Source organism: Eutrigla gurnardus (assembly GCF_963514095.1).
Source record: "Eutrigla gurnardus genome assembly, chromosome: 16".
Classification (NCBI taxonomy): Eukaryota; Metazoa; Chordata; class Actinopteri; order Perciformes; family Triglidae; genus Eutrigla; species Eutrigla gurnardus.
In genome coordinates this window covers 9,721,318-9,748,131 of record NC_139927.1, presented here as the reverse complement: position 1 = coordinate 9,748,131, position 26,814 = coordinate 9,721,318, and the positions used below count along the sequence as shown (strand labels likewise).

General features: G+C 44.0%; 1 protein-coding gene across 1 annotated transcript in view; it reads left to right on the top strand.

Moving 5' to 3' along the window:
• syne1a (spectrin repeat containing, nuclear envelope 1a) overlaps nucleotides 1–26,765 on the top strand; it is a 102,905-nt gene extending 76,140 nt beyond the window's left edge. Inside the window, exons 99-148 of the mRNA XM_084030258.1 lie at nucleotides 843–1,034; nucleotides 1,792–1,923; nucleotides 2,140–2,240; nucleotides 2,484–2,634; nucleotides 2,833–2,961; nucleotides 3,107–3,280; nucleotides 3,383–3,598; nucleotides 3,710–3,811; nucleotides 3,892–4,011; nucleotides 4,127–4,327; nucleotides 4,415–4,588; nucleotides 4,693–4,824; nucleotides 4,964–5,160; nucleotides 5,291–5,423; nucleotides 5,536–5,718; nucleotides 5,848–5,997; nucleotides 6,124–6,300; nucleotides 6,400–6,555; nucleotides 6,658–6,813; nucleotides 6,906–7,076; nucleotides 7,276–7,409; nucleotides 7,506–7,710; nucleotides 8,433–8,615; nucleotides 8,748–8,894; nucleotides 8,998–9,152; nucleotides 9,373–9,520; nucleotides 9,603–9,697; nucleotides 9,793–10,027; nucleotides 10,210–10,404; nucleotides 11,661–11,786; nucleotides 12,979–13,134; nucleotides 13,639–13,797; nucleotides 13,988–14,154; nucleotides 16,606–16,768; nucleotides 17,228–17,415; nucleotides 17,602–17,752; nucleotides 18,244–18,426; nucleotides 18,683–18,820; nucleotides 19,032–19,223; nucleotides 19,482–19,800; nucleotides 19,974–20,042; nucleotides 20,493–20,626; nucleotides 20,749–20,875; nucleotides 20,961–21,172; nucleotides 21,415–21,621; nucleotides 21,769–21,897; nucleotides 22,133–22,399; nucleotides 22,534–22,623; nucleotides 23,216–23,274; nucleotides 25,354–26,765. Coding sequence (XP_083886384.1) covers nucleotides 843–1,034; nucleotides 1,792–1,923; nucleotides 2,140–2,240; nucleotides 2,484–2,634; nucleotides 2,833–2,961; nucleotides 3,107–3,280; nucleotides 3,383–3,598; nucleotides 3,710–3,811; nucleotides 3,892–4,011; nucleotides 4,127–4,327; nucleotides 4,415–4,588; nucleotides 4,693–4,824; nucleotides 4,964–5,160; nucleotides 5,291–5,423; nucleotides 5,536–5,718; nucleotides 5,848–5,997; nucleotides 6,124–6,300; nucleotides 6,400–6,555; nucleotides 6,658–6,813; nucleotides 6,906–7,076; nucleotides 7,276–7,409; nucleotides 7,506–7,710; nucleotides 8,433–8,615; nucleotides 8,748–8,894; nucleotides 8,998–9,152; nucleotides 9,373–9,520; nucleotides 9,603–9,697; nucleotides 9,793–10,027; nucleotides 10,210–10,404; nucleotides 11,661–11,786; nucleotides 12,979–13,134; nucleotides 13,639–13,797; nucleotides 13,988–14,154; nucleotides 16,606–16,768; nucleotides 17,228–17,415; nucleotides 17,602–17,752; nucleotides 18,244–18,426; nucleotides 18,683–18,820; nucleotides 19,032–19,223; nucleotides 19,482–19,800; nucleotides 19,974–20,042; nucleotides 20,493–20,626; nucleotides 20,749–20,875; nucleotides 20,961–21,172; nucleotides 21,415–21,621; nucleotides 21,769–21,897; nucleotides 22,133–22,399; nucleotides 22,534–22,623; nucleotides 23,216–23,274; nucleotides 25,354–25,627 — 8,154 coding nt within the window. The 3' untranslated portion in view covers nucleotides 25,628–26,765. The remainder of the gene's footprint in view (nucleotides 1–842; nucleotides 1,035–1,791; nucleotides 1,924–2,139; nucleotides 2,241–2,483; nucleotides 2,635–2,832; nucleotides 2,962–3,106; nucleotides 3,281–3,382; nucleotides 3,599–3,709; nucleotides 3,812–3,891; nucleotides 4,012–4,126; nucleotides 4,328–4,414; nucleotides 4,589–4,692; nucleotides 4,825–4,963; nucleotides 5,161–5,290; nucleotides 5,424–5,535; nucleotides 5,719–5,847; nucleotides 5,998–6,123; nucleotides 6,301–6,399; nucleotides 6,556–6,657; nucleotides 6,814–6,905; nucleotides 7,077–7,275; nucleotides 7,410–7,505; nucleotides 7,711–8,432; nucleotides 8,616–8,747; nucleotides 8,895–8,997; nucleotides 9,153–9,372; nucleotides 9,521–9,602; nucleotides 9,698–9,792; nucleotides 10,028–10,209; nucleotides 10,405–11,660; nucleotides 11,787–12,978; nucleotides 13,135–13,638; nucleotides 13,798–13,987; nucleotides 14,155–16,605; nucleotides 16,769–17,227; nucleotides 17,416–17,601; nucleotides 17,753–18,243; nucleotides 18,427–18,682; nucleotides 18,821–19,031; nucleotides 19,224–19,481; nucleotides 19,801–19,973; nucleotides 20,043–20,492; nucleotides 20,627–20,748; nucleotides 20,876–20,960; nucleotides 21,173–21,414; nucleotides 21,622–21,768; nucleotides 21,898–22,132; nucleotides 22,400–22,533; nucleotides 22,624–23,215; nucleotides 23,275–25,353) is intronic.
• Nucleotides 26,766–26,814: the final 49 nt, after the last annotated feature.

Here is a 26,814-nt window from a genome sequence, read left to right as displayed (position 1 = left end):
TCATCCCATAATGCACCATACTTGGCTTCTCAGTAGTATTTATCTTACTTCTGTATCTCAGGCAAAGGAACTCGGTGTTTAAACGGTTGTGTACGAGTGTGTGTGTTCGTGTGTGGCAGCTGTGAGACAGTAAGCTGATTTTAGTACACATATGGCCCCTGTGGGGCTCAGGTCCGGCCCATGCGGATCATCATCTTCAGGGGGTAAAAACTGTCTGCAAGCATAGATTATTACAGCGTTGATCTAATGGAACGGGCACGATATGAGGTTAGAGAGATGAAGCAAGGAATACTGGAAAGAAATAGAAGGGAGGGAGCAGTAAAAAGAAACTTTCTGCCACACATTCCATCGCCCTATAGTATATAACAAATTCAAACTTGTGTTGAAGCTTTGTTAATTAAAGCAAACCTTTTGTTTGTTTGTTTGTGGAATTTAAATTTGTGGTAAAACAGTTTGGAATTGGAAAGGGAGGGTCTCTTTTTTGTTGTTGTTTCTCTTGTTAGGAAATCTGTTAGGGGATCTGTTGAAAAGGATTTGACAGGAAACAAAGAAAAAAGAGTGTATGAATCAATGAAAAAAATAAGATCTTAAGAAGACATGAGAGGCAGAAGAGAGCTTCATGAATGCAGGGCATGTTATGAAGCACCATATATGGTGTAATCATACATTTTGGTGCAGAGAGGCTTTCTGAAATATAGAGGCATACCAGGAATAAATATGTTTGGCATGGAGAACCTGTTGAGTAGTTCATAATAATTGCTGTTTAATGATGTAGCATAAGTAACTACATAAGGGTTTCACGTTCAGGTTTTATTATTTACTGTCACTCTTGCCTTTTCCAGAATATGCTGTTTGAGATCGAGCAGAAGGTGTCGTATCTGTCAGAGCTTTCCATCCACAGCGAGAGCTTGCTGCTGGAGGGTCGGGCCGAGACAAAGGGCGGGGCGGAGCAACTCACCTTCAAACTGCATTCCCTCAAAGACAGCCTGATGGAGCTACAGCAGATGCTGCAGGACAAACAAGTTGGCATACAAGTGAGATCAGAGGTTATGTGTGGTCTATGTTCCTCCCCTGTTCCACGCCTTCAGTTGCCTTCCCATCCGCATTCCCTCACTACTTTTCCATTCCCCAGCTGTTCTTCCTCTCCGCCTCTGTGTCATTTTTGTTGTGCTGACCTCCATTATGTGACAGACTGCGTAACATGATCAATGGTAGTATTGTGCAAACACTAAAGGTCGTGCTCCTTCATAAAAGTCCACTGTTTTCCACTATGGAACAACAAGAGCCTGTATGTCTCACAATGGGCCTCAAACAACAGCCAAAGAGATGCTAACTCATCACATGCTAACACATACAAGTGTACTGCAGCAGGTATGTTTCTGATGACACAACATTCTGTCTTTGGACCCTTTTGGAAAAAAAAAATAACAACATTTTCTTCTTAAAGCTCTGAATTTCAAATATTTTTCCTAAGAGTGAATCTCATGTTGCCGCCATCCCCTAATGTGATCTTTTATTAAATAATATTCATTAATTCACATTCATTCAAGTCACTCTACAGCACATGGGAACGACAATCGCTTATTTGTCTGAGTCTATTTAAAATACTGGCAGCAATCTCAATTTGAATGGTTAAAGTATGGACTTATTCTAGAAGAGATTCTGGTGCTGTCATCCTTTTTCTAGTCTTCACAAGCTTGCAGACTGTATCACTTTTTTCCTGTCCTTTGCTCTCTTGTTTCAAATCTTGAGCATTAAAAAAGTGTTAAATTCCCTCTGTCTTTCTCCCAGGGTTCATTGCAAGAGCAGGAGGACAGTGAGCCAGACTCATCTCTGTCCCAGAGTCCTAATGTCCAGGATTGGCTTTCCCAGGCCAGATCCACACGCACACAGCAGCACCATGACAACCTTCTTCGACAGAGGGTAAGAAGCAGAACCTCTGTGGGGTTTTTATATTTCACAGGCCTGAGCTGAGCCTCTTTTGACTGCCTCGTTTGATGCAAATCAATGTAATTAGCTTAGCGCTTTCTTGCAAAACAAGTCACTACTTTAAAGGTAATTGAATTTCAGATAGGAATTTGCTTTTCTAGATCAGTCTGATGTAACTCATGGCCTAAATGCTTTATGTTGACCCACTAGGAGTTGCAGGAGCAAGTAGCTGAACAGAAGCGGCTGCTCCAGTCTGTAGCGAATGTTGGAGAGGAATTACTCAGCCAACAGACCACACCCAATGGGGACAGGTACTTTTTTCTCTCCGCTCTATTATTCTCACACTTTGTTATTCATTAAACAGGAGGAACGAACATTTCTGTGTCACACATTAACGAGGAGCCTCTGGGATTTGAGTTTTGGTGTGATTTTTACGTGTTTATTTGAAAAGCTGGGTAAATATTTAACATATACATTGGAACTTGCTGGTAATATAAGACTTCAAGAACTAGATACAAGTCTTTTAAGATTACTCACGCGTCTCCCTCCCGCAGTGAGATGTCCATCCCAGGAGGAGTGTTGCTGGAGTCAGACACTTTGTCTCCTCTGGACCAGATGAGACAGCGCTGGGAAAACCTGAATAAAGATCAGAGCACGAAGCTGCAGCTGTCCCTCAACTCCCTGGAACAGGAGCAGCTTAGCCCGGTACACATGCCACGCATCATGGAGTGTGATGTTTTTAAATACATTTATTTAATTTACCTATGTTTTGAGTTGTCTTAAACTCATTACTCAAGGCTGATGGCATTCCTTCACTACATTTTCTTCCTCTCATGTAATTTCACACTTTAACTGTGATGATTGATGCCATTCAATCTTCATGTTTGTTACTGTTGTGTGCAGGTCCTTCACCGTTCCCGACTGTCCAGCCCCAGTGTGGTTTTTAGGGGCATGGCTGCCAGCCAGGACTCTCACTCTCCCAGATCTTTATTTGAGGCCTGTGGTCAGACTCTGGAAAGAATTTCCCATGAGGTAAGGCACAGATGTTTTAGCTTATTTTAATCTATCATTGTTGTTTGCCACTGGGAATGGTTTCTGTGTCTTAAATAAAGAACAAAAACAATCTTATTGACAGATTTTAATGTACTGAGTACATATTCTTTGTTCTTTCTCACAGACAGCAGGTGGTGACAGCAAACTGATAGTGTCTTTAGGAGGAACGGCATTCCAGCAGGCCCTTTATGCTGCAGTTTCAGCTGCCTCCTCCTGGTTGGATGCTGCTGAGAATCAGCTGCTCTCTGGTCCTGTGCTGCTGTCAGAAGATACAGAGACACAACTTACAAATCTAGAGGTAATAAAGACACTTGTATTGTAGAAACACTGCAAGCTGACGCTGTTATCGACACAAAACAGACAACACAATTAAATGTTAAAACTCTGCTCTTCTATTCAGGGTTTGAATAAACAGCTAAAGGCAATGACCAGGGAGGTTAACCAGTGCAGGGACCTTCTGGGTGGAGGAGCGGGCCGGCTGTGTGGAGGAGAGGAGCAAGCCCTAATGGAGGACACACTGGAGGGCCTGCAGGAGAGGATGGGGCTGCTGGACTCCACCTTGGAACAACACTGTGATGCTATGAGGGACAGGCTGCAGGAACACTCAACCTTCCAGGTACACTGGCAAGACCAAGCCAGTCTGATCTTGATTAAACTTGGGAGTATGAAGCATCTTTTAAATGATTAGGACGCTTGTAAGAAACATTGTATCTGTTATCCTTGCCAGAATGAACTGAGGATGCTGTTCACAGCTCTGAGTGAAAGTAAACACCTGCTGCTACAGAAGATGGCTGGAACTGTGGACAGACCTGCGTCCAAACAGATAGAGGTATGACTCTGACAAAGGGCAGATACACACAACCTTGCAATATCTGGAAATCCATTCAAATTTTGAATTCTTTTTTTTAGACATTATCAGAAGTGGAGGACAGTCTAAGAGAGTTTGAGCAGAGAGTGGCTGAGCTGAAGACCAGAGCAGAGGGACTCCAATATGACCAAATCTCCAACCAGGAACTTCTCAAACTACAGGTAATATCAGATTCCCAGTAGAGCTTCTTTTTCTCTTACACTGGGGTCATAACCTCCTAGCACTGTAATCTTTCCTGACTGACATGTTGATGTATATGATGTATGTTTTGTATAGGATGCATATGAGGAGCTGGTGCTGATGGTGGGCTCAAGACGAAGCAGCCTGAATCACGGCTTGTCTCTCAAGGCTCAGTATGAAGCTGCACTTCATGACCTCACAGATCTGGTGGACACTGCCCAGGACAAGATGGCTGCCGATCAGAAGATGACAGTAGCCTCTGTCAAAGAGGTCCAGATGTTACTGGACAAACACAAAGTAAGGGGGTGATAACAGCGGGTTGCAGTTGTTCATTCCGAGACCATTTTCTTTCTTCTCTAACATTGCTTTTCATAAATTTTATAGGAGTTTTTCCAGGGTCTGGAATGCCATATGATCCTCACCCAGACGTTCTACAGTAAAGTATCTGGTCTGGTGGCACAGAGGGAAAGTCAGGCCATGGAGGAGACAATGGCCTTAGCCCACAGTGTCCTTAAACAGGCCCACAGGAGGGGAGTGGAGCTGGAGGGCATACTTGAGGTGGGAATGAGTGACAAAAAAAATTAACAGTTCAATCCAATGAAAAAAAAATACTGTAGAATAAACTAACTTAGCCACTCTCTTCTTTTCACTCTCTTTGACAGTCATGGAGCAGGCTTGTGGAAGACTACCAGGCTCTGTGCAGACAGCTGGAGGCCGTGGAGTGTAGCATCCCCACAGTCAGCCTGGTAGAGGAGACGGAGGAAAGACTTGTTGAAAGGATCAGCCTCTTCCAGGTAAGGATCCTTTTTACAGACTGGACACTCATAGATTCACAAATAAATCATCAAGATGTAATCTGATGTGCCCTGAAAGCCGTAGTCAAGCATACTTGTTAAAATGTTGACATTTTAACTCATCAATTATCCTCTGTAGCGTCTGAAGGCCAGCCTGACGGAGCATCAGCCCCAGCTGTACCAGGTCCTGGAGGAGGGCAAGAGGTTACTTCTGTGTGTTGGCTGTTCAGACTTGGAGAACCAGCTGACCCAGCTGGGAGAACAGTGGCTCTCCTCCACCACCAAGGTCAACAAGGAGCTACACCGCCTTGATTCCACACTAAAACATTGGAGCAGGTCAGGGTCTAATATAGTCCGAGTTTGTTTGTTTGCCAGTGGGCCAATTATGTAGCGTTATGTGAGTCAGAATACAGAAAGAAATATCCCTTTTAATTTGAACTAAAATATGATATGTTATACATTCCAGGTACCAGAGTGAGTCGGCAGAGTTGAGTCGCTGGTTGCATTCGGCTCTGGACCAGCTGGAGTTCTGGACGACCCAGTCAGTGACAGTGCCTCAGGAGCTAGAGACCGTCAGAGACCACCTCTATGCCTTCCTGGTTAGTTTGATTATCACATGAGAAGCCAAAATGCACAACACACCCTTGACATCTATATTATAAATGCTGATTGTATTCCACCTTGTCTCACTGTCACTTTTGTTTCTGATAGGAGTTTTCCAAAGAAGTGGATGCTAAGTCATCTTTGCGTTCATCTGTACTAAGTACAGGCAACCAGCTTCTGCGATTGAAAAGAGCAGATACGGCTGGTCTCAGGACGGCGCTGGGCCAAATCGACACTCAGTGGGCTGAACTGTTAACTCGTATTCCTGTAGTACAAGAAAAGCTACACCAGGTCTGAGAACAGCGGCTGTTATACACTTTATTATTTGTCAATTGCGCAGTTTTTCTTCTTGAAAGGTTTTGTCCCAGCTGATGGCACTGTATTTGGCTACATTGTAACCCCTCCGCTCTCATCCCTTAGTTGCAGATGGAGAAGCTGGCGTCCCGGCACGCTATCGCAGAGCTGATGAGCTGGATCTCTCTCATGGAGAACATCATACAGGAGGACCAGGACAGAATCACGGGAGCTGTAGGCTCTGAGGTGGTCCAGGATTTCTTGCAGAAGTATAAGGTAGAAAGCTATTTTTTTCTATAGTTGTGCCATTCTGGTCAAGCTGCAAAAACATGTGTGTCATGTCTTTTCTCTTACACCCTCTTCCTTATCACAGTTGCAACATGTCTCATTTGTACTTCACAGGGTTTCCGCATAGATCTGACATGTAAGCAGTTGACTGTGGACTTTGTAAACCAGTCAGTGCTGCAGATCAGCAGTCAGGATGTCGAAGGAAAGCGCAGTGACAAGACAGACTTTGCTGAGAAGCTGGGAGCTATGAACAGACGGTGGCAGATACTACAAGGGCTCATTGCTGAAAAGGTAACGTTTCAATCACAGTGTAGTTACGATTAGCCTGTTTTCTTCTTGTATTTTTAGTTTGCCGTTTCTGATTTTTTCTGAATTCTGTTCGTATTTTAGATTCAGCTTCTGGAAGGACTTTTGGAAGGTTGGTTGGAGCATGAAAATGGAGTTCAGGCCTTGAAAACCTGGCTCACAGTACAGGAGGAGAAACTGAAGAAGAGACACAGGATAGAGGATGTAGCGTCCGTGCAGAATGCACTTAAAGACTGCCAGGTACACAAGCATACAGCACTTCCATGCATATCACACACACTTTGAGTTTTTTTGAAAATGAAAGATGTTTCTGAAAATAAAACAAACATTTGTCTGTTGCAGGAGTTGGAGGAATTAGTGAAGGAAAAAGAGAAGGATCTAGAGAAAGCAGAAGAACGTGGAAATGCTCTCATCCAGAATAAGAGAGGAGCAGCCTGCTCTGTTGTCAATGAGACCCTCAAAGGACTCAACCAATCCTGGGCTCATCTGGACCACATGGTGTGCCTCTTGGAAGCCTTACCCTCATGGCTGTTGCTTAATTTTTCACATTGTGCTTTAAGACGTTTTCTCTCTCCAACTGTTCCTATTAGATAAGCCACATGAAGGTGAGCCTGCGGTCGGTGCTGGAGCAGTGGACGCTGTACCGCCGAGCCACAGAGGAGATTAATGGTTACCTGATGGAGGGAAGGTACTCGGTGTCCAGGCTGCGCCTCCTTAACGGGTCTCTGGAGGCAGTACAGCAGCAAGTGGAGAGTCTGGAGGTGAGGAGTGCAAATGTGCGCTGAATGGCACACCTCTGGAAAAACAATGCAACTGTTGTTAGTGCATAAAGTCATGCTAGATATACTGTATGTTACAGCTGAAGGTCATTGTGAATGGGAACATATAGTGTTCTTGAATGTGTTGAGCAAACATTGAAGATGAAATTAACCTTCCGTGGACGTCTGTCTTTGTTTTAAGAACCTACAGGATGAGATGGATAAACAGGAGAGCAGCCTAAGGAAGTTCGGCTCTGTCACACACCAGCTACTCACAGAGTGTCACCCGTCTGTGGCTGAAACACTCAACACAGCCCTCAAGGACGTCAACATTAGGTCAGGATAACAAAAAAAACCTCCCAGAGTGACTCCAAATTGAATTTCATAGCTGAGGTCAATATGTATTAATGTGTTTCTCCTCCCCTTTTATAGGTGGAACAGTCTGCTGGAGCAGATCTCAGAGCAGCTGAGGAGCAGTAAAGCCCTGCTGGGGTTGTGGCAGCGCTACAGGTCACTGTGTGGTCAGTGTGTGACAGCAGTTCAGAAACAGGAAGAATGTGCTGATCGCCTGCTGAAGAGCGCCACCGACAGGGAGATCACAGAGGAGGAGAGCAGTGCCTGGATAATGGATTGTGATGTGGGTAGAGAATGGACAGTGTAACACAGGAGTCCAGTATATGACTATGTGGAAAAAAAAAATTTAGTCAGCAGTTGGAGCTTACCCTCGGCCTCCTTTCTCAGACTTTGTGAAGCTCCAAAGCGCACTATGAGGATTCACAAAGCCTCTATCCCCTCTGCAGAATACCAAATTGCACCCTGCTCTTTTGTCTGCTTGAATGTAGATTCACAGCACAATTTAACAAAAGCCCTTTGGAAATGAGACTGCAAAGGGAAAGACAGGCCCCTGATTTACACTACAGGGGTCCCCAGTGTCACACTGGGCTTGTAGCGACATGCTGGCGATGTCAGCGCCAGCATGTCGCTTAATACTGTAAGCAGATTGTTATTTTGACGAAGGTTCACTGACAGTAAGTGGTTGAGAAATCTTACCTGTTGTGGGGTCCCCTTCATGGAAAGCTTTTTACAAATGTTTACACAATACCTTCAGCAAAAGGGTAGCAAAACATATTTGCCACTCAAATGGAGCTCTTCCCAAACTCACTAGATAAACACTGAAATATGAAAATATCAAACTTTTTTTCTTAAATTCAGACATTTTGGATACAAACTAAAATGAATCTTTGCATTGAAAATGCACTCCTGTCGCCCCTGTGTATGTAAATACACTGACTTTCTCTCAACTTCTCAAAACAGTGAATCTGTTCCTAACCTGTCTCTCCGATGACGTTGCTGTTTCAGGCGTGCCTTTGTGACCAGACCTCAGTGCAGCAGTCCCTCAAGCAGCTGCAGACTTTAGGGGAACAACTAAAGGGCCAAGTTGACGCCTCCTCCTCGGCGGCCCTCCAGTCCGACCACCTGTCACTCACACATCGCCTTGCAGCGCTGGAGCACGCCCTTCACAGGCAGCAGGAAGTACTGCAGGTAGGATAGGACACATCACTGTTTCCTTCATGAAAACCCATATTTATTAATGCGATAAGCCATTACATTTCATTTAGCTAACGCTTAGCCATCACTTCTGTAGTCTCACTATGTCTGTCTGACTGTTTGCAGTCTGGATCTCTGGCCTGTGAGGGTTTCAGAGAGCAGTTGGACACACTGACCTGTAAGGCTGAGGAGGCTGAGAAGGTGCTGAAGGAGTCTGACCCAGTTGGCTCTCCAGAGCTCACTGTGATCCAGGCACGTATGGAAAAACTGAAGGTATGAAAAACATTACTGTCTTGGTTATTGTTGTATCGTCTGAGTTTCAATATCTGATGCTTTTTCTCCAAAACGTCGGTAAATTGTGATAATGTGTTCCCAGGTTCACCTGTTGAAGCTGAGCAGTCTGTCTCCAGACCTGGAGCGTGTTAACGAGTTAGTATACAGACTGCCAGTTAGTGACCGAGATGTTAAACGGCTGCAGAGTCTCAACAGAGCTTGGGCCGCTCACTCCGCTCACCTCACTGAGAGGTTCAGGTACCTAAAACCTTCCATTTAAATAAATATGTCAATAAGTATTCTGGTTGTTGTGGAAACATTAAAGAAACCATTGGTGAACTTTTGTTTTACAAGTGTGGGACCTTATGAAATTCAATATTTTAAAAAACAACTAACATTAGTGACATGTAAAGTTCTAATCTTCACCTGTGTTGCTGTTTGTTAATGTTCCAAACAACTTCCCATTGTCCCTCTCCAGCAAGCTGCAGGCAGTGTTGCTGCAGCAGCAGAGTTTCCTCCAGAAGTGTGAAGCATGGATGGACTTCTTGTCTCAGACTGAACAGAAGCTGGCCGCTGAGATCTCAGGAAACTACCAGAGTCTGCTGGAGCAGCAGAGAGACCATGAGGTCAGGGAAGCAGTAAAAGCACATGCAGCTGTTGTCTTTGTATGAACGGTGTTGTTATTAATATATGTGTATGTACTTGCAGTTGTTCCAGGCAGAGATGTTTAGCAGGCAACAGATTCTCTACTCCATCATCAATGATGGTCATCAAATGTTGGACCAGGGACAAGTGGACGACAGGTAAATGCATGCACAGACACACACGATCCCATAAATACATTTTTAAAAGTCCTATCTCATGTATGCAGTCGTTCTCACTTCTGTCCCCCTAACAGAGATGACTTCAGTGTGAAACTGGCGTTGCTAGGCAATCAGTGGCAAGGTGTAGTGAGGCGGGCCCAGCAGCGAAGGGGCATTATCGATAGTCTGGTCCGCCAGTGGCAGAACTACCGGGAGATGGCAGAGAAGCTGCTACAGTGGCTTCAAGAAGTGACCCGTGATCCAGATGTGCACCAGCCAGGAGAAGCAGTCGCCCTGCAGCAGGCCAGAAACCTGCTAGATCAGATACAGGTAGGTTAAAACGTCATAGTATGGAGGAGCTTTTAAAAATATCAAATATCATATTTTGACTTAATACTGACTTAACAGTTTCTAAACCTTCCACTAATAAACCCTCACCTCTTGTCCAACCTTAGACTCCCTTAGTTAACCTGTTCCCATTCTGCCCACTGTCCCTATCTCTGCTCCTCCAGCTGAGGGAGCGAATGCTGCAGAGGCAGCAGGGAGGCTACATCCTGACGGTGGAGGCCGGCAGGAGCCTGCTGCTGTCAGCTGACGCCAGGGCCGAGTCCACCCTGCAGACGGAGCTGATGGACATTCAGGAGAGGTGGAGGCACGCCCACCAGCGCCTGGACCAGCAGAGGAGGGAGCTGCACGGCTTGCTCAAGGTAAGACGAAACAACACCTGGAGTAATAGTGAACACGTAATCAGACTTATTTTTTGGTTCGATACCTTCTTGCTCTGTTTCTGACACTTTCTTTCCAGTTACTGTTCTGTGTTGAGACATTTTTAACATGAAACATGATTGTTTATGTAGGATCATACTGTACATACAGTAGATTGTAAGACTGGCCCTTTTTAGGGTAGAGGATTATCGATCAGTGTTGCATCATGGGACATCCTGTACTATTGAAAGTATCTCATTTGAGCACAGTCTATGTTGACGGCTAAGCTGGAAGCTGTGTCCCCACCATGCTGCAGTGTGAAGGGTGCTGAAGGGCGTCTGCCCTGTTGTCCACGTGAGACACTGAAACCAAGTCATCACATGAATTATGCAACGCTGCATCTTAAGTCCTGAAAAGAAGCCAAGTACAGAGATGGAGCTAACTCACTTCTGTCTTCACATACATTGCTAGGCATCTGTGCTAAGGCTCAAGCTTTACAAAATGGCACAATGATAATAATGAGCCAGCCCAGGGCACACATCCACAAACACATGCAGAGTGCAGACGCTGTGCAGTGAGCTGTAATGATTTCAGCTCTGCAAGGTAGATTTTGCAGACTGTGGTATTGCCTTGTTTTGGAAGCGACTGAGTGACGCAGTTTAAAAGATACATCCGGGAATTTGGCTTTTCTTAAGAAAATGGTTCTCGCCTTAATCTTCCTCTCCAACGATCTTAGTTACTCTCTTTTTCTCTGTCGTCCTTGCTTTGCACTTAGAGAGCAGCTACTGTAGCTATTCTTGTCCTTCCCTGACTTCTCTTTTACCATGACTCTTGCTTCAGGTATGCAGCTTTTCTGACCAAATATTACCCTATTTTATCCTGGATTGGACCGTTATTCTGACTCTAAAAATAGCTGTAATCCGCGACCTTTGGAGCAGAACCTCTCTAGCTGTATTAAATCTCTCCTCTGGCTGTTGGATTTTTTGCTGTATCACTCTTTTTTCATGGGGTTGGTTAGAAAGGATCATTGCTGAGGGGGCTGTCTATGGCATGGTAATTGTTGTGGCCTGACTTCAGCTTTGGCTTGGTGTGTTCTGTATGTGTGTGTGTGTGTGTCAGTTTCTGATTGTGTATTGTGCAGTTTACCTGTACTGATGCTGGAGCTGCAGGAAAAATGTATAACAAATTGCTGCAATATGTGTTTGAGTGTGTTCTTGTGTGTTTTATGCTCTATTTCTTGCTGTGTGTGTAAATGCAGAACTGGGAGCGATGTGAGAAGGGTATAAATGCGTCATTGGAGAAGCTGAGGGCCTTCAAGAGAAAGCTGTCTGTGCCACTACCTGACCACCATGAGGAGCTGCACTCAGAGCAAATCAGATGCAAGGTGAGGAGAAGCTAATTAATACATTCAAATTGTGTTTTCTTCCTTTGCATCTAAACATTATACGCATACACACATGCATATTCTCTCTGACTCTGTTTTACATTTACACACACACACACACACACACACACACACACACACACACACACTTGTCCTCCCTCTAACCCTTAATCTAGCTATGGGGACAAACAGATTAATAGACAGACCAGAAGCTTAAACAAACACAATTGTGAGACCTTGTCTGTCTCATTGTGTGACCTTGTTTGTTTTGAGTCTTAATCTCATTAAAAAAAACAACACTTGTTATTTTTGTAGTCTTGCATGACATTTGTTTTTATTTTTTAATTATTAATATGTCTCTGACGATGCTGAAATGATGCCACACAGTTGCTGGGACGAGCAAACATGGATACTTGTATTTTCATTGTTTGTTCCCACAGCAATCATTATTTTTTGCGTGAACACTCACATTACGATCATTTGCAGTTGTATTGCTAACCACTGGACATTGCATGCAGTCATGTTTTATGCATGACAGGTCCTGAGGCCCTGAGGGAGGAGGAGGAGGGTTATGAGCGTAGCTGCACATAGTCAGCATCAGATGAGAGAAGAAGAGGGGGTGGGGAGAGAGAGAGGGAAGGAGAGAGAAAGAGAGGGTGCATGCGCATGAGAGGGAGAGCATCCCTGCTTGCAGTGGGGGTATATTTTTGTATGCGCGTGTGCTTCCTTTTGTGCTTATTGCATAATAGAGACATACCCCAGGTCCACAAATGATTACACCGCCGCATAACCGTCACAGTGACGGAGGAGGAGGAGATGCAAGGTCTGGTGTGTCTGTTACCTTAACTTGCCTTTAACCTTGAATGAAGCTGTTTTATTATTGAATATCTGAATGTAACTTGTTACTGTTACCTGTGTGTTTTTTTTATTAATCGAGAACATTTTTCTATCTTTTTGCGACATATTTTGCTTTAATATTTATTGTCAGTTTACCGCTTAGTTTCTCCTCATCGTTATTCATGAGGGTGCAGCAGCTGCAGTTGAGCTTCAGTACTTCTGCTCTGTGGTTTCTCTGCTCTATTTGACTATGGTCGTCGGTTCGCGGGCTGGTCTGATTGTCTCTTCACATTTAAGGTTATGGGTCACATCTGTGTGTTTTTAAATCACTTCTTGTCATGTCCTGTGGATGCAGGAGTTGGAGAGCAGTGTGGAGGGCTGGACCGATGACCTCACTTCCTTGTTCCTCCTGAGGGAGTCCTTGGAGGGCGTGGTCAGTGCAGATGACATCACAGTTCTACAGGAACGCCTCCAGCTGCTACAGTGCCAGTGGGGGGAGGTCTGCCACCAGGTAGATTCACACAGTACACATGATCATGGGTTGTTTTTATTAAGTTGTTTCAAAAAGCATTTTTTTACCCCCAATAAGTACTCAAAGTGCTTTTTCTGTGTAATCTAAGACTATATTGTGTTACATCCTGGAGTGACTTCCACTCTTAGTGGATTTAACTTGTGCTAAAAGATGTGGAGACTTCCTAGTTCTCAGGACCCCACAGTGTTATTGTGAGCTGTTTGTTACTGTGAAGTGTGTTTGCTTAAGATTGAGAGAGGTTTAGAAGAGTTGACATGACTGGACATATTCTGGTTGCTGCTTTAGTAGGGTTTTTTTAAGCATAAAGTATTTAGACACTTTATTATTTCTTTGAGTTTATCTTCCACCAATTCTGTCTTTCTTAACCACCAAATTGCACCAAGATTTCTGTTCATATGCTGTCTCGTTTTCTCATTATCCCGTCCCACATCTTTTGTCTCCTATCCTCCTTTCCATACTTCCTCCTCCCTTACGTCCCCTCAGCTTTCACTGCGCCGGCAGCAGGTGAGCGAGAAGTTGAATGAGTGGGCCGTGTTCAATGAGAAAAACAAGGAGCTGTGTGAGTGGCTCACACAGATGGAGAGCAAGGTCTCACAGAATGGAGACATCAGCATCGAGGAGATGATCGAAAAGCTCCGCAAGGTGATTTCACACACAGAACAACAACAAAAAATGTCCCTGAAATTCACATATGAAGACAAAACATCTATGCATGCAGAAGTACACTCAGTACAACCAGAGTCAAAATATTGAGTCCAGATTGTGTTGACACGTCCACTATACACCACACTTCCACCTCCCTGTGGTAACCTGCTTGGTCTCTGTCTACCAGGACTACCAGGAGGAGATCAGCGTCGCTCAGGAGAACAAGCAGCAGCTGCAGGTTATGGGCGAGCGCCTGGCAAGGACCAGCCAAGACAGCAAGGCGGCCGAGATCCAACACAAACTCAGCAAAGTCAGCGAGCGCTGGCAACACCTGCTGGACCTCATCGCTGCCAGGTGGGTAAACTCGCCAGGCAGATGCAGAGTGTTGTGTTCGTTACTATGGTTTCCTTCATCACACACTTTTCCCACAATGGTCCTGATGCATTTCCTCAGTTCCTTGCTGGTGTCAGTGGAACTGCAAACCAAGCAGAGAGAGGTCACATTCCTGATTCCACATGGACTCTCTCCTTTTGTCTTCATGTACCTTTGAGGCACTCTGGACGCCTCCACTTACCAGACTCAGTTTTGTGTTGAATCAATATGAAAAAATATGGAAAAACTAGAAAGAAAAAGAAGAGTTAATCTCTTTCTCTTTATGTCGTGACCTGACCCAAACTTTGACTACAACCTCAGCTGCCCCCTCCCCCCAACAGTCTTCCGGCTGTTGCCCTCTGGGACTGCAGTGGAAAAGGGAAGAAAAGGGGAGGACATTGTGTGACCTCATGGAGACAGCTGCACTCTCTTTGTCTCTTATATCCGTCCTTAACTTAATAAAACAACAACAGGACGGACGGTTTGTAGCTGTCACAGCGTGCAGAATAGTTTGCAATTTAGTGTTTTAATTATTTTTATCTACGTTGTGGATTCATGTTTGAACTGTTTCAGGAGGTTTTATTTTTTGAGGAAAAAAGGATATGTTTTAATGCAAAACTTTGCTGCTTGATGTGCACTATACATCGCATACACACATGCATTGAGCCTACAGGCTTTGCTTCTGTTTGCAGTCCCCGTTGTGTGTATTTAGTGTACGATAGTCAGACACAGGCCAGCTCGGCGGCACATGCCTCTGACTGTAAGTCTCTTTTTAGAAACAGCAGCACTTGTCACTCTCAGGCTCTCTCTCTCTCTCTCTCTCTCTCTCTCTCTCTCTCTCTCTCTCTCTCTCACACACACACACTCACGCCTGTTTGGGGTTCTCTTTTTTTAACCTTGGAGAGCAACAGTTGATAAGTCACAGTTGTGCCACCCCACCACGAGCTGCTTGCCCTCCCCTTCCCTACAGACAGGGTTTAGAGAGAAAGTCCCATGTGGTGCCCGCAGACGAAAGAGAATAGGGTTTGGATCGGCACTGTTACGCTTCCTGACGTAAACGTCGTCTTTGGGAATTCCTCACCCCCATGGTTTTGGACTTAGGAACTGAGAATATGGCAGGATGCCCGAGCGAGGATCTGCCAGATTGCGACTGCGATGTCAACAGGCAGGACAAACTTGAGAATTTATTTATGTTGAAACTGTTTTTTTTTTAAGATTGCACTGTACACAAGAACAAGAAACCAAGTTCTTGGTTGGGGGGCACGTGATTTCCTCATGCATAGACGTTTTTTCTCATGCACTTAAGTTAGATTATGTTATGTTGTGTTTTTGTCCAGCTCCTAGTGTGTGAAGGATTATTTTGGAGTGCTAGAGCATGTTTTAAGAAGGCTGTCTTTATGTGATTTGTTGTAGTTTCATGGTTCAGTGGTTTAACTAGTATGTAAAAGTGTTGTTTTAACCAGCATATGGTGGAGGTTTCTTCACAGGACAGTAAAATAAGTTCCAGACAGTTCAGACAATAGCAGTCTGAGTGTAGAATCACTGTTTGAGTGAAGCTGTGTCACCTTTTTACAATAACTTAAAACAAACGCTTCTTATGCATTTTAATTATTTACAGTTTGTATTTGACCAAGTGTGTAGTAGATCATGTGAGATGCTATGCAGTATATTGTCCTATAATGAAAACAGTCCAACTACTGTTTCCTACAGTATGTTGCATTGTGAGATGCCTCATCGCTGATTTAGGAATCACGTTAGGAGCTGCAGAAATAGTAGAGGAGACCTGCTAGATGTGTGTTTTGTTATCAGATGATGATCTTTAGTTTGCTTATATAATATTAAATGGCCAACATTCATCTCAAGTCTGTTTGGTGAAACAGTGAGAGTTTCATTGCTTCGGGTGGGGGGCTGGACGTTAAGCTAGCTGGATGTTGGCTTATTTAAACATGTTTCACATATCATTAATTGGAGTGGTACGGGTCTGTAAATGTCAGCCGTCTGCAGATCCAAAATGGTTCCCAGTTGTTGTGTGAGGTCAAGTGAGGATTCATCACTTCCCAACAAGAATATCTGTGACGATCTGAAACACTCCTCCTCATACTCATGTTACTTTTCTGCTCCGTTTAGCTGAACTCTTACAGAGAGCTTTCTGTGAGGAATGCTTTATATTTATTTCATTCTTACTTCTTATTCACTGTCAGATCCAAAGATGCATTCAGTATTTTTCTCTGGTGATTTATTTACATTTCTTCTTCTTTTTCTTGCAGTCTTGATTTTCCAGTTGTATTTACAGCATGTTTTATGGTTTGAAGTTGAGCACGTTGTACAAGCATGCATCAAGGGAGTTCTCTCCGAGCACATAGTCTGCATTAGTGTTTACAGTTGTCCCACATAGTGGCTCTGACTCTCCCTCTGATTCTGTTTCTCTGCCAGGGTAAAGAAGTTGAGAGAGACCCTGGTGGCGGTGCAGCAGTTAGATAAGAACATGAGCAGCCTGCGTTCATGGCTGGCTCACATCGAGACAGAGCTGTCCAGGCCCATCATCTATGACAACTGTGATGACCAGGAGATTCAGAGGAAGCTCAACCAGCAGCAGGCAAGTGGGACCATGCGCAAAAAAATGCTGAAAAGAAACGTTTATTGGTGTTTGAGGAATGCAAAACTAACCAGCACATTCTCTGATAAAGAGTGACTCAATCTGAGTTGGTGGATAACGAGTGGCACACGAGGAAATCACAGCATGAGTCATGCATTCATCACTGGCTGTTTGTTTAAAGCTAGACTTAAGTCAGCGTGCGTATCCTTCCTGCAGCTCTGAATGAGACTGACCTCTTTCCTCTCCAGAGCTGCAGAGTTAGCTAACACGTGCATTCACTGTACTTAAGCATCCTGACTGTGTTCCTTCTGTACACTGTTGCTGAATTAATGCATGGCATAAATACACAAGAAGAGCAAAACCAAGAAGGAGGTTCAGTCGACATCAAGCAACATTCAGCGAAACGCTGAACCTTTTAAGTGCCACAAAAATGACGCTAGTGTTCTGACTGACTTGCAGGAGCTGCAGAGGGACATAGAGAAACACAGCACAGGTGTGGCATCGGTGTTGAACCTGTGTGAAGTCCTGCTCCACGACTGTGATGCCTGCTCCACAGAGACAGAGTGTGACTCCATCCAGCAGGCGACCAGAGGGCTGGACAGACGCTGGAGGAACATCTGTGCCATGTCCATGGAGAGAAGGCTCAAGTCAGTGCCTCTTGTGAATCTGCATTCATATGCATGCACTGGTGATAGGATTCGAACATTGCAAGCCAGTTTTTCAAAGTTGCAAAGCTAGGGTTAGGGTTATAGTTTAATGGAAAATGGTTAATAAAAAATATGTTAATGTTTAAGAAAATTTGCATGACATTACTGAGCAATTTGTCTGTGCAGGATTGAGGAGACGTGGCGGTTGTGGCAGAGGTTTCTGGATGACTACTCCAGGTTTGAGGATTGGCTGAAGACCTCCGAGAGAACAGCAGCTCTGCCTAACTCCTCTGGAGTTCTGTATACTGTCGCCAAAGAAGAGCTTAAAAAGTTTGAGGTGTGTCTCTATGTCACGTTTGCTATCAGAATCTCATGTTAACACAATGTTTGGATGCACACATAGATGAATTGGTAGCTTGGTTTAAATGTTATGTTTTACATTTCTCCATGTGAGCAGTAGATCATAGGGAAAAAAGAGAGTGTCATGTTGCTCTCTGGTCTGCTCAGCTGCTGTTGTCCATCATTGTGCACGTGTGCGTTCCTGCTAGCTGGCTGTCTGGCACCTTTCGGATCTGTACTGCCTGATTTAAAAGTTAATCATAGTTAAACATAGACTGACTGCATATTTAAGGCTTTTGAGCTTCAACATTTAATGCATTTTTAGCTTCTTAGGTTTTTGCATTTTCCTACAGATTTATCTGTATCTGTAGTCGTTTTAGTCTCAAAGGTTTTGAGAAAAATATTATTTTGCATGCATGTTTCCAAATAAGTGTGTCCTATTCAAAGATTTAATATATGTGTTTGCATGTGTGTCTGTGTTTGTCCCAGGCCTTCCAGCGTCAGGTGCAGGAGTGCCTGACTCAGCTGGAGCTCATCAACAAACAGTACCGTCGTCTGGCCCGGGAGAATCGCACCGACTCTTCCTGCCGACTCAGGGAAATGGTGCATGATGGGAACAAACGATGGGATAACCTGCAGAAGAGGGTGGCTTCTATCCTACGCAGACTCAAGGTAAAAGAGTCTTGGATGGTTGAATTTTGCAAGAGTTAGTTATGCAACTTCTGGCATTTGGGTCTAATATATATATATTATATATATCCCCATTTGTTCTGACAAACTGGCAATAGGTAGTATTAATAAACGATGTCCATATCCAGTATCCAGTAATATCCTCCTACTTCACTCCATTCACTTATTTTCTTAAATCCATTGAGAAACAACATCGTTGGATGAAAACAATAAAGCATTTGTTTCTGTGTTCATGCAGCACTTCATCAGCCAGAGGGAAGAGTTTGAGACGGCACGAGACAGCATCCTGGTGTGGCTGACTGAGATGGACCTCCAACTGACCAACATAGAACACTTCTCTGAATGTGACGTACAGGCCAAGATAAAACAGCTCAAGGTAAGACAGAAATATTGGTTCATAGACGGCACAGCAAGCCATAATACATAACACAACCCAGATGCAACAATAATATTGTAAAGTACTATCTGCTAGACTATGAGGTCCCCACATTTTCTGCATTTTTTTTTTCATTATATTGAGATGAGATGGTAAGATGGAGTAAACACAAAGATGCAGATCTCTGACTTGCTATGCATGTGTTTCTCAGGCGTTCCAGCAGGAGATTTATCTGAACACGGGGAAGATTGAGCTGGTGTTCAGACAGGGTGAAGCTTTGATTGAGAAGAGTGAGCCTCTGGACGCCGCCGTCATTGAGGAGGAGCTGGAGGAGCTACAGAGATACTGTCAGGAGGTCTTTGGACGAGTGGACAGATACTACAAGAAACTCACACGACTGCCTGTGAGTAAAGATAAACAGACACGCATTAGGCAGCATGCAGTAATACGCTCTGTAGTCTAACAATAAAACAATATTACGGTGGAAATGTGCACTGACAGTTGATTAAGTTAAAAAGAGAGATTTGTGTCTGATGTTTGCAGAGGCAATGAAATCTCATAGAGGAAGTGCTCCCTCCATATGTGAGACTGTAGAAACATTGTTCCATCCTTCCTATCATCCTGCACGTTCCTTCTTCTACTTACATTTCCTGTCTCCCAGCTGGCCGACGATGAACTCGATGGTTCAGACAGAGAGCTGGACATGGAGGAAGGTGGCGAGCTCTCTGAGCTGCAGTGGTGCGACTCCTCTCTGCCTCGGACTTCCTGCCGTCCAGCCTCGGGCACGACTGCCCTCATCCGGGCAGAACGCTCGGGGCGTGACACCCCGGCCAGCGTGGACTCCATCCCATTAGAGTGGGACCACGACTACGACCTGAGCAGAGGCCTGGACAGCCCTGGAGGACGAGGCTCTGGGGAAAGGAGTCGAGGGCAAGAGGAGGAGGATGAGTATCTGAGGACAGCTGCCACCGTGCTGTCAGGTTGGTGCAACTTTACTACTGTATGATGGTTACAGGCACATATGTTGAAACACAAAAGAAACAAAAAAAATCAAAGAGCTCTGAGGCGAACCTCCAGATCAGTGCCAGCACAGATACTACTTTAAATCATGCCCACATTGTAAGTCATAAATGTTGTATGTCTCTCTTCCCAGATGTAGTTATCCCAGAGAGCCCAGAGGCCTATATAAAACTGACAGAGAACACATTGAAATCGTCCTCTGGTAGGAAACAGCAGCCCCCTGGTTCTGATAAGGAATGCCTCAGCATAACACATGGGAGCATGCCATAAACTACAACTAAAACACGCTTTTTAATTTTACTACCGCACTTGAAAGCATCATTCAGGCCGCATGCAAAACAGTCTTTACATATTTAATGTGCAAAGATAACATTAGTGCATGCTGAGTTCCCGATCACTAAATGCTCATCTGCATGTTTACCTGTGTGCTTGTTTGGTCATTCATTTCACAGCTAAGTATGGTCGTTAACATGATTTAAAAAAACCCTGACTTCCGTGTTCTTTGCTCTTATGACCTCCCATTATTTTGCATTTCAGACTAATGCATGCCATCACAGCATCAGCCTCCACACCAACAGCATGCTGATAAGAATTCTGTCACCAAAAGTGTTCCCCTCGTAGTTTTCTTGACCCCGTTGTGGCCTCTGTGCAGGTGAGCCGGGCCAGCTGGAGGCCAGTCTCAGACAGCTGGATCAGGCTCTGGATGCGGGGCGGTACCACCTACAGCAGAGAGAGTCCACCGTCAGCAGCTCCAGCCCCGACATCGACTCCACATACATGGGCTATGTGAGTCCTGTTCATTTGTAGTCATATTTGCTGTCTGACATCACACTCTGACATGCATATTATATTAAGGCATTACTTTTATTTCAAGCTTAAACATGAATATGTAACATAATCCCCCCCAGATGCGTCTGATGGGAGAGTGTCGAGGCAGTATAGACGCAGTGAAGAGGGCGGAGGGAGAGCTGACCGAAGACGAGGATGACATGCCGGGACTCACCAACCCCACCAGCACAGACACTCAGAGCGCAGGTCAGTAACACACACACACACATGTCATGATTACCTTCTCCTATACATGCTGTGGGCCGGTTAAATGGATCTGTTTCCCCTTCAGGTGTGATTGAGCGTTGGGAGCTGATCCAGGCTCAGTCTCTGAGTGAGAAGCACAGGCACAAGCAGAACCTGCAGCAGTGGCAGCAGCTGATCTCAGATCTGCAGACTATGAGGGCCTGGTTGGGTCAGTCTGAGGCTGAACTCAACCAGCTGCGAGGGCTCGACCTCAGCACCGACATACACACCATTCAGCAGAGAATCAAGAAGCTCAAGGTTTGTTTCATGTGTGTCGCTTTCAAGAGTTTCTCTAACAATTATATTCATATTCCCTGGAGCCCAATAACATAAATCAAACTCAGCCGAACCCCACAGCACTCTAGTCTGTTGGCACCTCATGTATTCTTAGCTTCCTCTATCTAGTAGCCACCTACAGTTCATGGTTCTCTGTCGTGCTAAATGTTCTCCCACGTGTAGATGCGGTTTTGAATACTTTTATCCTTGACTCTTCCACTCAGGAGCTGCTGAAGGGGGTGGATAGCCACAAGTCAGAGGTCTTGTCCATCAATCTGAGCAGTGCAGACTTCCTCCAAACAGAGCCCGACTCTGAGGAGGCGTGGGAGTTGAGGGATGGGCTGAAAGAGATGAACACACGCTGGGACCGGCTCGGTACCTCCCTGGAAGACTGGAGGGAAGAGCTACAGAGGGCACTGATGCAGTGCCAGGTACGGAACAAAATACACACACTCCAGGAAAGAATGGAACATAATAGGCATCCGTAAATTTGTTATCATGCTATGCTATGACTTTTTATGACAAATATATATAACAAAGCTCAAACACACAGTCAATTATGCCATCTTTAATTCCAGGAGTTCCATGAGATGAGCCACGGTCTGCTGTTATGGCTGGAGAACATTGACCGCAGGAGGAACGAGGTGGTGCCCATCCCCCCCAAACTGGATCGTGAAACATTACGAGCACATCACAAAACACTGACGGTATGTCTCTCTGCTACAGCTTTTTTTATTTCCTCTCCTCTGTAACATAAATCACCATTAAACAGTAACATTGAGACACAACAATAACATTGTAACATTGAAATGCCACATTTATTAAAAAGAAATGTAAAAAAGTAAAATGTAGAAATAACAAAGGTCTTAATTTTCTCTTAAATATTGCAGACAAATATTGACCACATTGCTGACTGCGTCTCCTCTTTCATTTTCCCCGCAGCAAATCAAGCGTGAGCTGCTGAACTCCCAACAAAAGGTGTCGTCTCTTCAGGAGCTGTCAGCTCAGCTGCTGGTCAACACTAAACCTCAGACGCTGCTGCTGCTGCAGTCGCAGGCCTCGGAGCCGACCCCGGGTCAGGGCAGCGAGTGTCTGGAGGCCCAGGAGAAGGTGCACGTGATCTTGAATCGGCTGAGACTGCTCCTGAGGGAGGTCAGCTCAGACCTGGAGGGGTTGGAGAGGAGGCTGGAGGACACGGACACACGGCAGGTCAGAAAAATGCAGACGGCAGAGTGAAGAAACGAGGGGTCGCTTTATGTTGGAATAACACAAGCTTCTTCTCCATTTGTAGCATATTTATTTAGATCTCCACATTATAGTGACTGTTTTCATTTATTTTTCAGGAGTGCTTACCATTGCCTGTTGGCAGAGCAGAAATCTGTGGATCAGCTGGTCCTGTGTCAGAGGTGCCTGTCCAAAGTCGCAAACGATTGGTAATGTCACTTCCTGGCTCGCCACTGTGCTCAATAAGAGACAGAATTAACAACTGACTAGACATCTCATAGATTTTCTCACATTACTACTCCGTTATTTTAATTATGTTTCCCCCTAAGCTCTGATAACACATACATGAAATGATTTGTTGCTGCCCCCCCCCCCCCCCCCTCCCCTTCTTTTTTGCTGCCCACATCATGTTGATCTGCCAAAAATGTACAAGAAAAGCTGGCTTTTCTTTTCGTATGATTTAACTGTTCTTTAATGGCTTAGTTCAGATCTCTTTTTGGAATTCATGTATAAAATACATTGTTTTATCATTTTGTAACTAATAAGTATATTATTAATTTTGTCAGTTGCTTTTAACTTTTCAGGATTTAGTCTTGAAAAGCCAGATTTCTTGGTCCTGAAAGTCAATCACCGTCATTGATTAAGTTGCTGCTCTTTGGTTGTTGATGATTCCTCCTCTAGCGATGTTATGGCTCCTTACGTTATTTGTTTTTTCTCTCATCTGAGGCTTTGTCATTATTTGCCCTTGACTGAAACATTCTTTTCTTTCTTTTACCCCTCCCTGCTCATTACGTGGTACAGCCTCGATGCAAAAGTAGTCAGGCCCACCCAGGACCCCCTGAGAGCGGCCCGCGCCACAGGTACTCTCTCCTGGACTCTAGAAACACGGGATGATGATGGAACCAATGCTGTGCCTTTACTAGAAACTTGATTTTTATTCATTTAACCCAAGAGAAAATCAGTTAATCACAATCAGCCATGTCTAACTCATGTGAAATTAATGGGATAATTAGATAATTTACATTTTTAGCATCTAATTGACTGGTTTTAAGGCTTTAACCCTGTGTTCCATGATCCTCCCTTATTCTAGAGACCATGTTATCGGCTCTTAAACGAGTGGGGAATCGCCTACATCAGGCCGCTCCCTTTCTCCTTTAAATGTTTTGTTTCACTGCTTCTTCTTTGCCCTGCTGCTTTTTGAATGGCATCATGAAATATGGCCTTGTCATACTTTTTTGCTTCTCCTCTCTCTGTGAAGGCAGCACTCTCGTTGGCCACTAGATGGCATTATCTGAATCCTGGTGACCCTTCCTTTAGCTGTGTTTCTTTCTTCACGTTTCCTTCCTGTTTCCGTCCGAGTTGAAAGCAGGATGTGACGCAATGACTCCCAGCTTTCCCTTCTACCTTAACTCCCACTTTGTTTCCTATGTTTCCTTTTCCAGACCATCCATCCCCGAGTCTCAGTTTCTGATTTAATTCCCATTAATGCCAACAACAACTCCAAGGCCTAGTGAAGACTCATTTCCCCCGATAGCATCCTTTATATGAGGAGCAACGACTCTCTCTCACATCAATGAGCCACATATATAAACCAACACACATACGATGTGCACATATTATTCATGTGGGCTCACAGCAGCCTTACTTTAAATGAAATGCTGCAGCGGGGCTGACCCTCCTCCAGTCTCCTTCGAGGATGGCTCGCAGTAAGAACATGCTGTTACTCCCCTTGAGTCTTGGCTCTAACTGTGGAAATCTCCAGAGAGGAATTTGGCATTTCTCTCTCTCTCTGTTTCTAATGGGACGTGGCATTGAACTCTCACACACTGGGCTTTAAAGCCCAAGTGTCCCCCCCCCCCCCTCCCCCCCAGTGAGACCGAGCCGGCTATCTACGAGTGCTTGTGGTTTTCTGAGTGTGTTTGTGCCTGTTTTGTTTGTGTATGCAGGCTTACTGTACACGTGTGTCTCTGTGTTAAACTTTGTGACTCTTCTCTCTAACGTACAAGCTGGGACTAATTGCTACATTTTCTTTATTTCCTTCCTGTTCATTGTTTGTTGAGTCTTAATTAATTTGTGTGACATGACAAATAGTATCTGCAAACATGTTTGAAATTTCAGAATTACTGTAAATAATAATTATTTTTCATTTTTCAACATACTTTATTATGAATTTTTGAATTACTTTTTTCCCCGATTTTTTTTCGGCATACTATACTATGACTTTGTTCATGATTTTTTTCTACATACAATACTGACTTTTTTCAACATACTATACTATGAATTTTTCGATTACTTTTTACATGATTTTTTTTTCGACATACTATACTATGAACTTTTTCGACATACTATACTTTGACTTTTTTCCTGAATTTTTTCGACGTACTGTACTGACTTTTTTTTTACATGCTATTTTATGACTTTTTTTCATTACTTTCTTTTTGACAAACTACTATGACTTTTTTCATTACTTTTTTCAACTTACTATTTTATGACTTTTTGTAGACATCCTATACTACAATTCCCTGACAGTATATTCTAGACATTTTTATGACTCACAATTGGATCATTAATTAATCCCACAATATATTTTCTCAGTTAATTGTTTGGTCTATGAATTGACAGAAAATAGTGAAAAATGCCACACTTCTCTTTAGATCCACGGTGATGAAAACCACACCCCAATTACCAAAGCAAAAGAAAATAAACACTGAAGAAACGTTTCTGATTAACTTAAGGCAGTCTTAGCTTGATCATGATGCATTTCTGATTCAAGCGCATGAGGTTGGAGCATTTTTCACTATAGAGATCAACACACAATCCTTTAATTTAATAACAATATCAAGGGGTTCTGACAGAGCATGATTTGCAAATACTAGTGAACGCTGGTCTGTTCTCTGCTCTGTTTAACTTGAGTCTGTGTCTTCAATCATCCGGAGTAGATCACCAGGCGCCGCTGGCTGCGTTTCCTCCCATTCTGACCTCCCGGATGGTGGCTCCTCAATGACCTCCTCCTCCTCCTCCTCAAAAGGCCAGTCCTTCCTGCTGCGGGTCCTCAGGGCTGCGCTTCCCGTCCAGCTACTCCTCCTGCTCCTCATTGGCCTGGCTTGCCTGGTGCCCATATCCGAGGAGGACTACAGCTGCCACCACGCCAACAACTTTGCCCGCTCTTTCCATCCCATGCTGCGCTACACCAACGGACCTCCGCCCATATGAGAAGCAGCTGAATCGCTACCTATACGGCGTTGCCAAGGTAGCCACTGAATGTTTCCTCTTCACCCCGTGCCCTAACGCAACAAACTCTTCCCCTGCTGGGGAGCTAACATGCATTATGAAGTGATTCAGAGGCGATATGAAGACTTCTCTCTGTAAAATTGCACACCCACGCTCTTGAAATCACCTCCACCCTTTAAACATACTTTCCAGAATGGACCTTTGGAGAGCCTCTTTGCCCAATCTCAATATTTCATGTTGTTTTAACTGAAATGTGTATATTATTTTTAAGGTTTCTAAAGAAACCTGAGAAGTCAATGAAAACAAAGCACTATTTATATACTGTATGTTGGGAGCCAAAGTCGACCGTGCTTTTTGTCCATGATAACCAGTGCTGCTACTATTTATTTAGCGTTCAATCAGTTCATAGATCGTTAGTATTGATTAAGCTAAAGTCTCACTTTGAGTGTGGGATATTATACCTGTAAATTGTACAGTAGACTTATCATTCAGTCTCTGATGAAGGGTTTCTTTCCAAAAGACACCGACTCAGACCTAACGACTGAACTCTCTGCTTGACACATTTCAGAAGAACAGGCTTGAATTTGGAAATTAAGTCTTTTAAGTGACATTTAAGCTGAAATCTGAACCTGTAGCACTGACATGAGCACTGTCGAAGGTACTGCACTGAAGCCGTCCAGCCAAGATGGCCGACTTCTATTCCCAAAAGCCAAGGCTTGTATTCCTGTTTTTAATTTCAGTATTTAATTAACTGGGGCAATTATGACAAAAGATAGGTCTCAACTGATTTGTATATGTTTGTTCAAATGCCTCTGAATACGGGCAGTTCTTTTTTTAAATCTCTGTTTGAGCATGCACTTGAAAGTCCCTTCCTTTTGAGAAAGCCAAACAATCACTGGTAGTGTTTTAGTAGACGGCTGCGACATGAAATAGTGAGCTTTGTAATAACTTTGGTGATTATTCTGCAGTGATGAGACATCAGAATCACTGCGCTGTTAAAACAGAATCTGTAAAAAAAAAAAATTATGAAATATGAAAATGGTTATTTATGTATGTACAGTTTGCTAATGCCAACTTCATGAAGAATACTCTCTTTGCAAATAATAAAACATGAAATGTTTACCTCTGTGTATTCTTGGGCTTGACTTTGGGATGAAAATACGTTAATG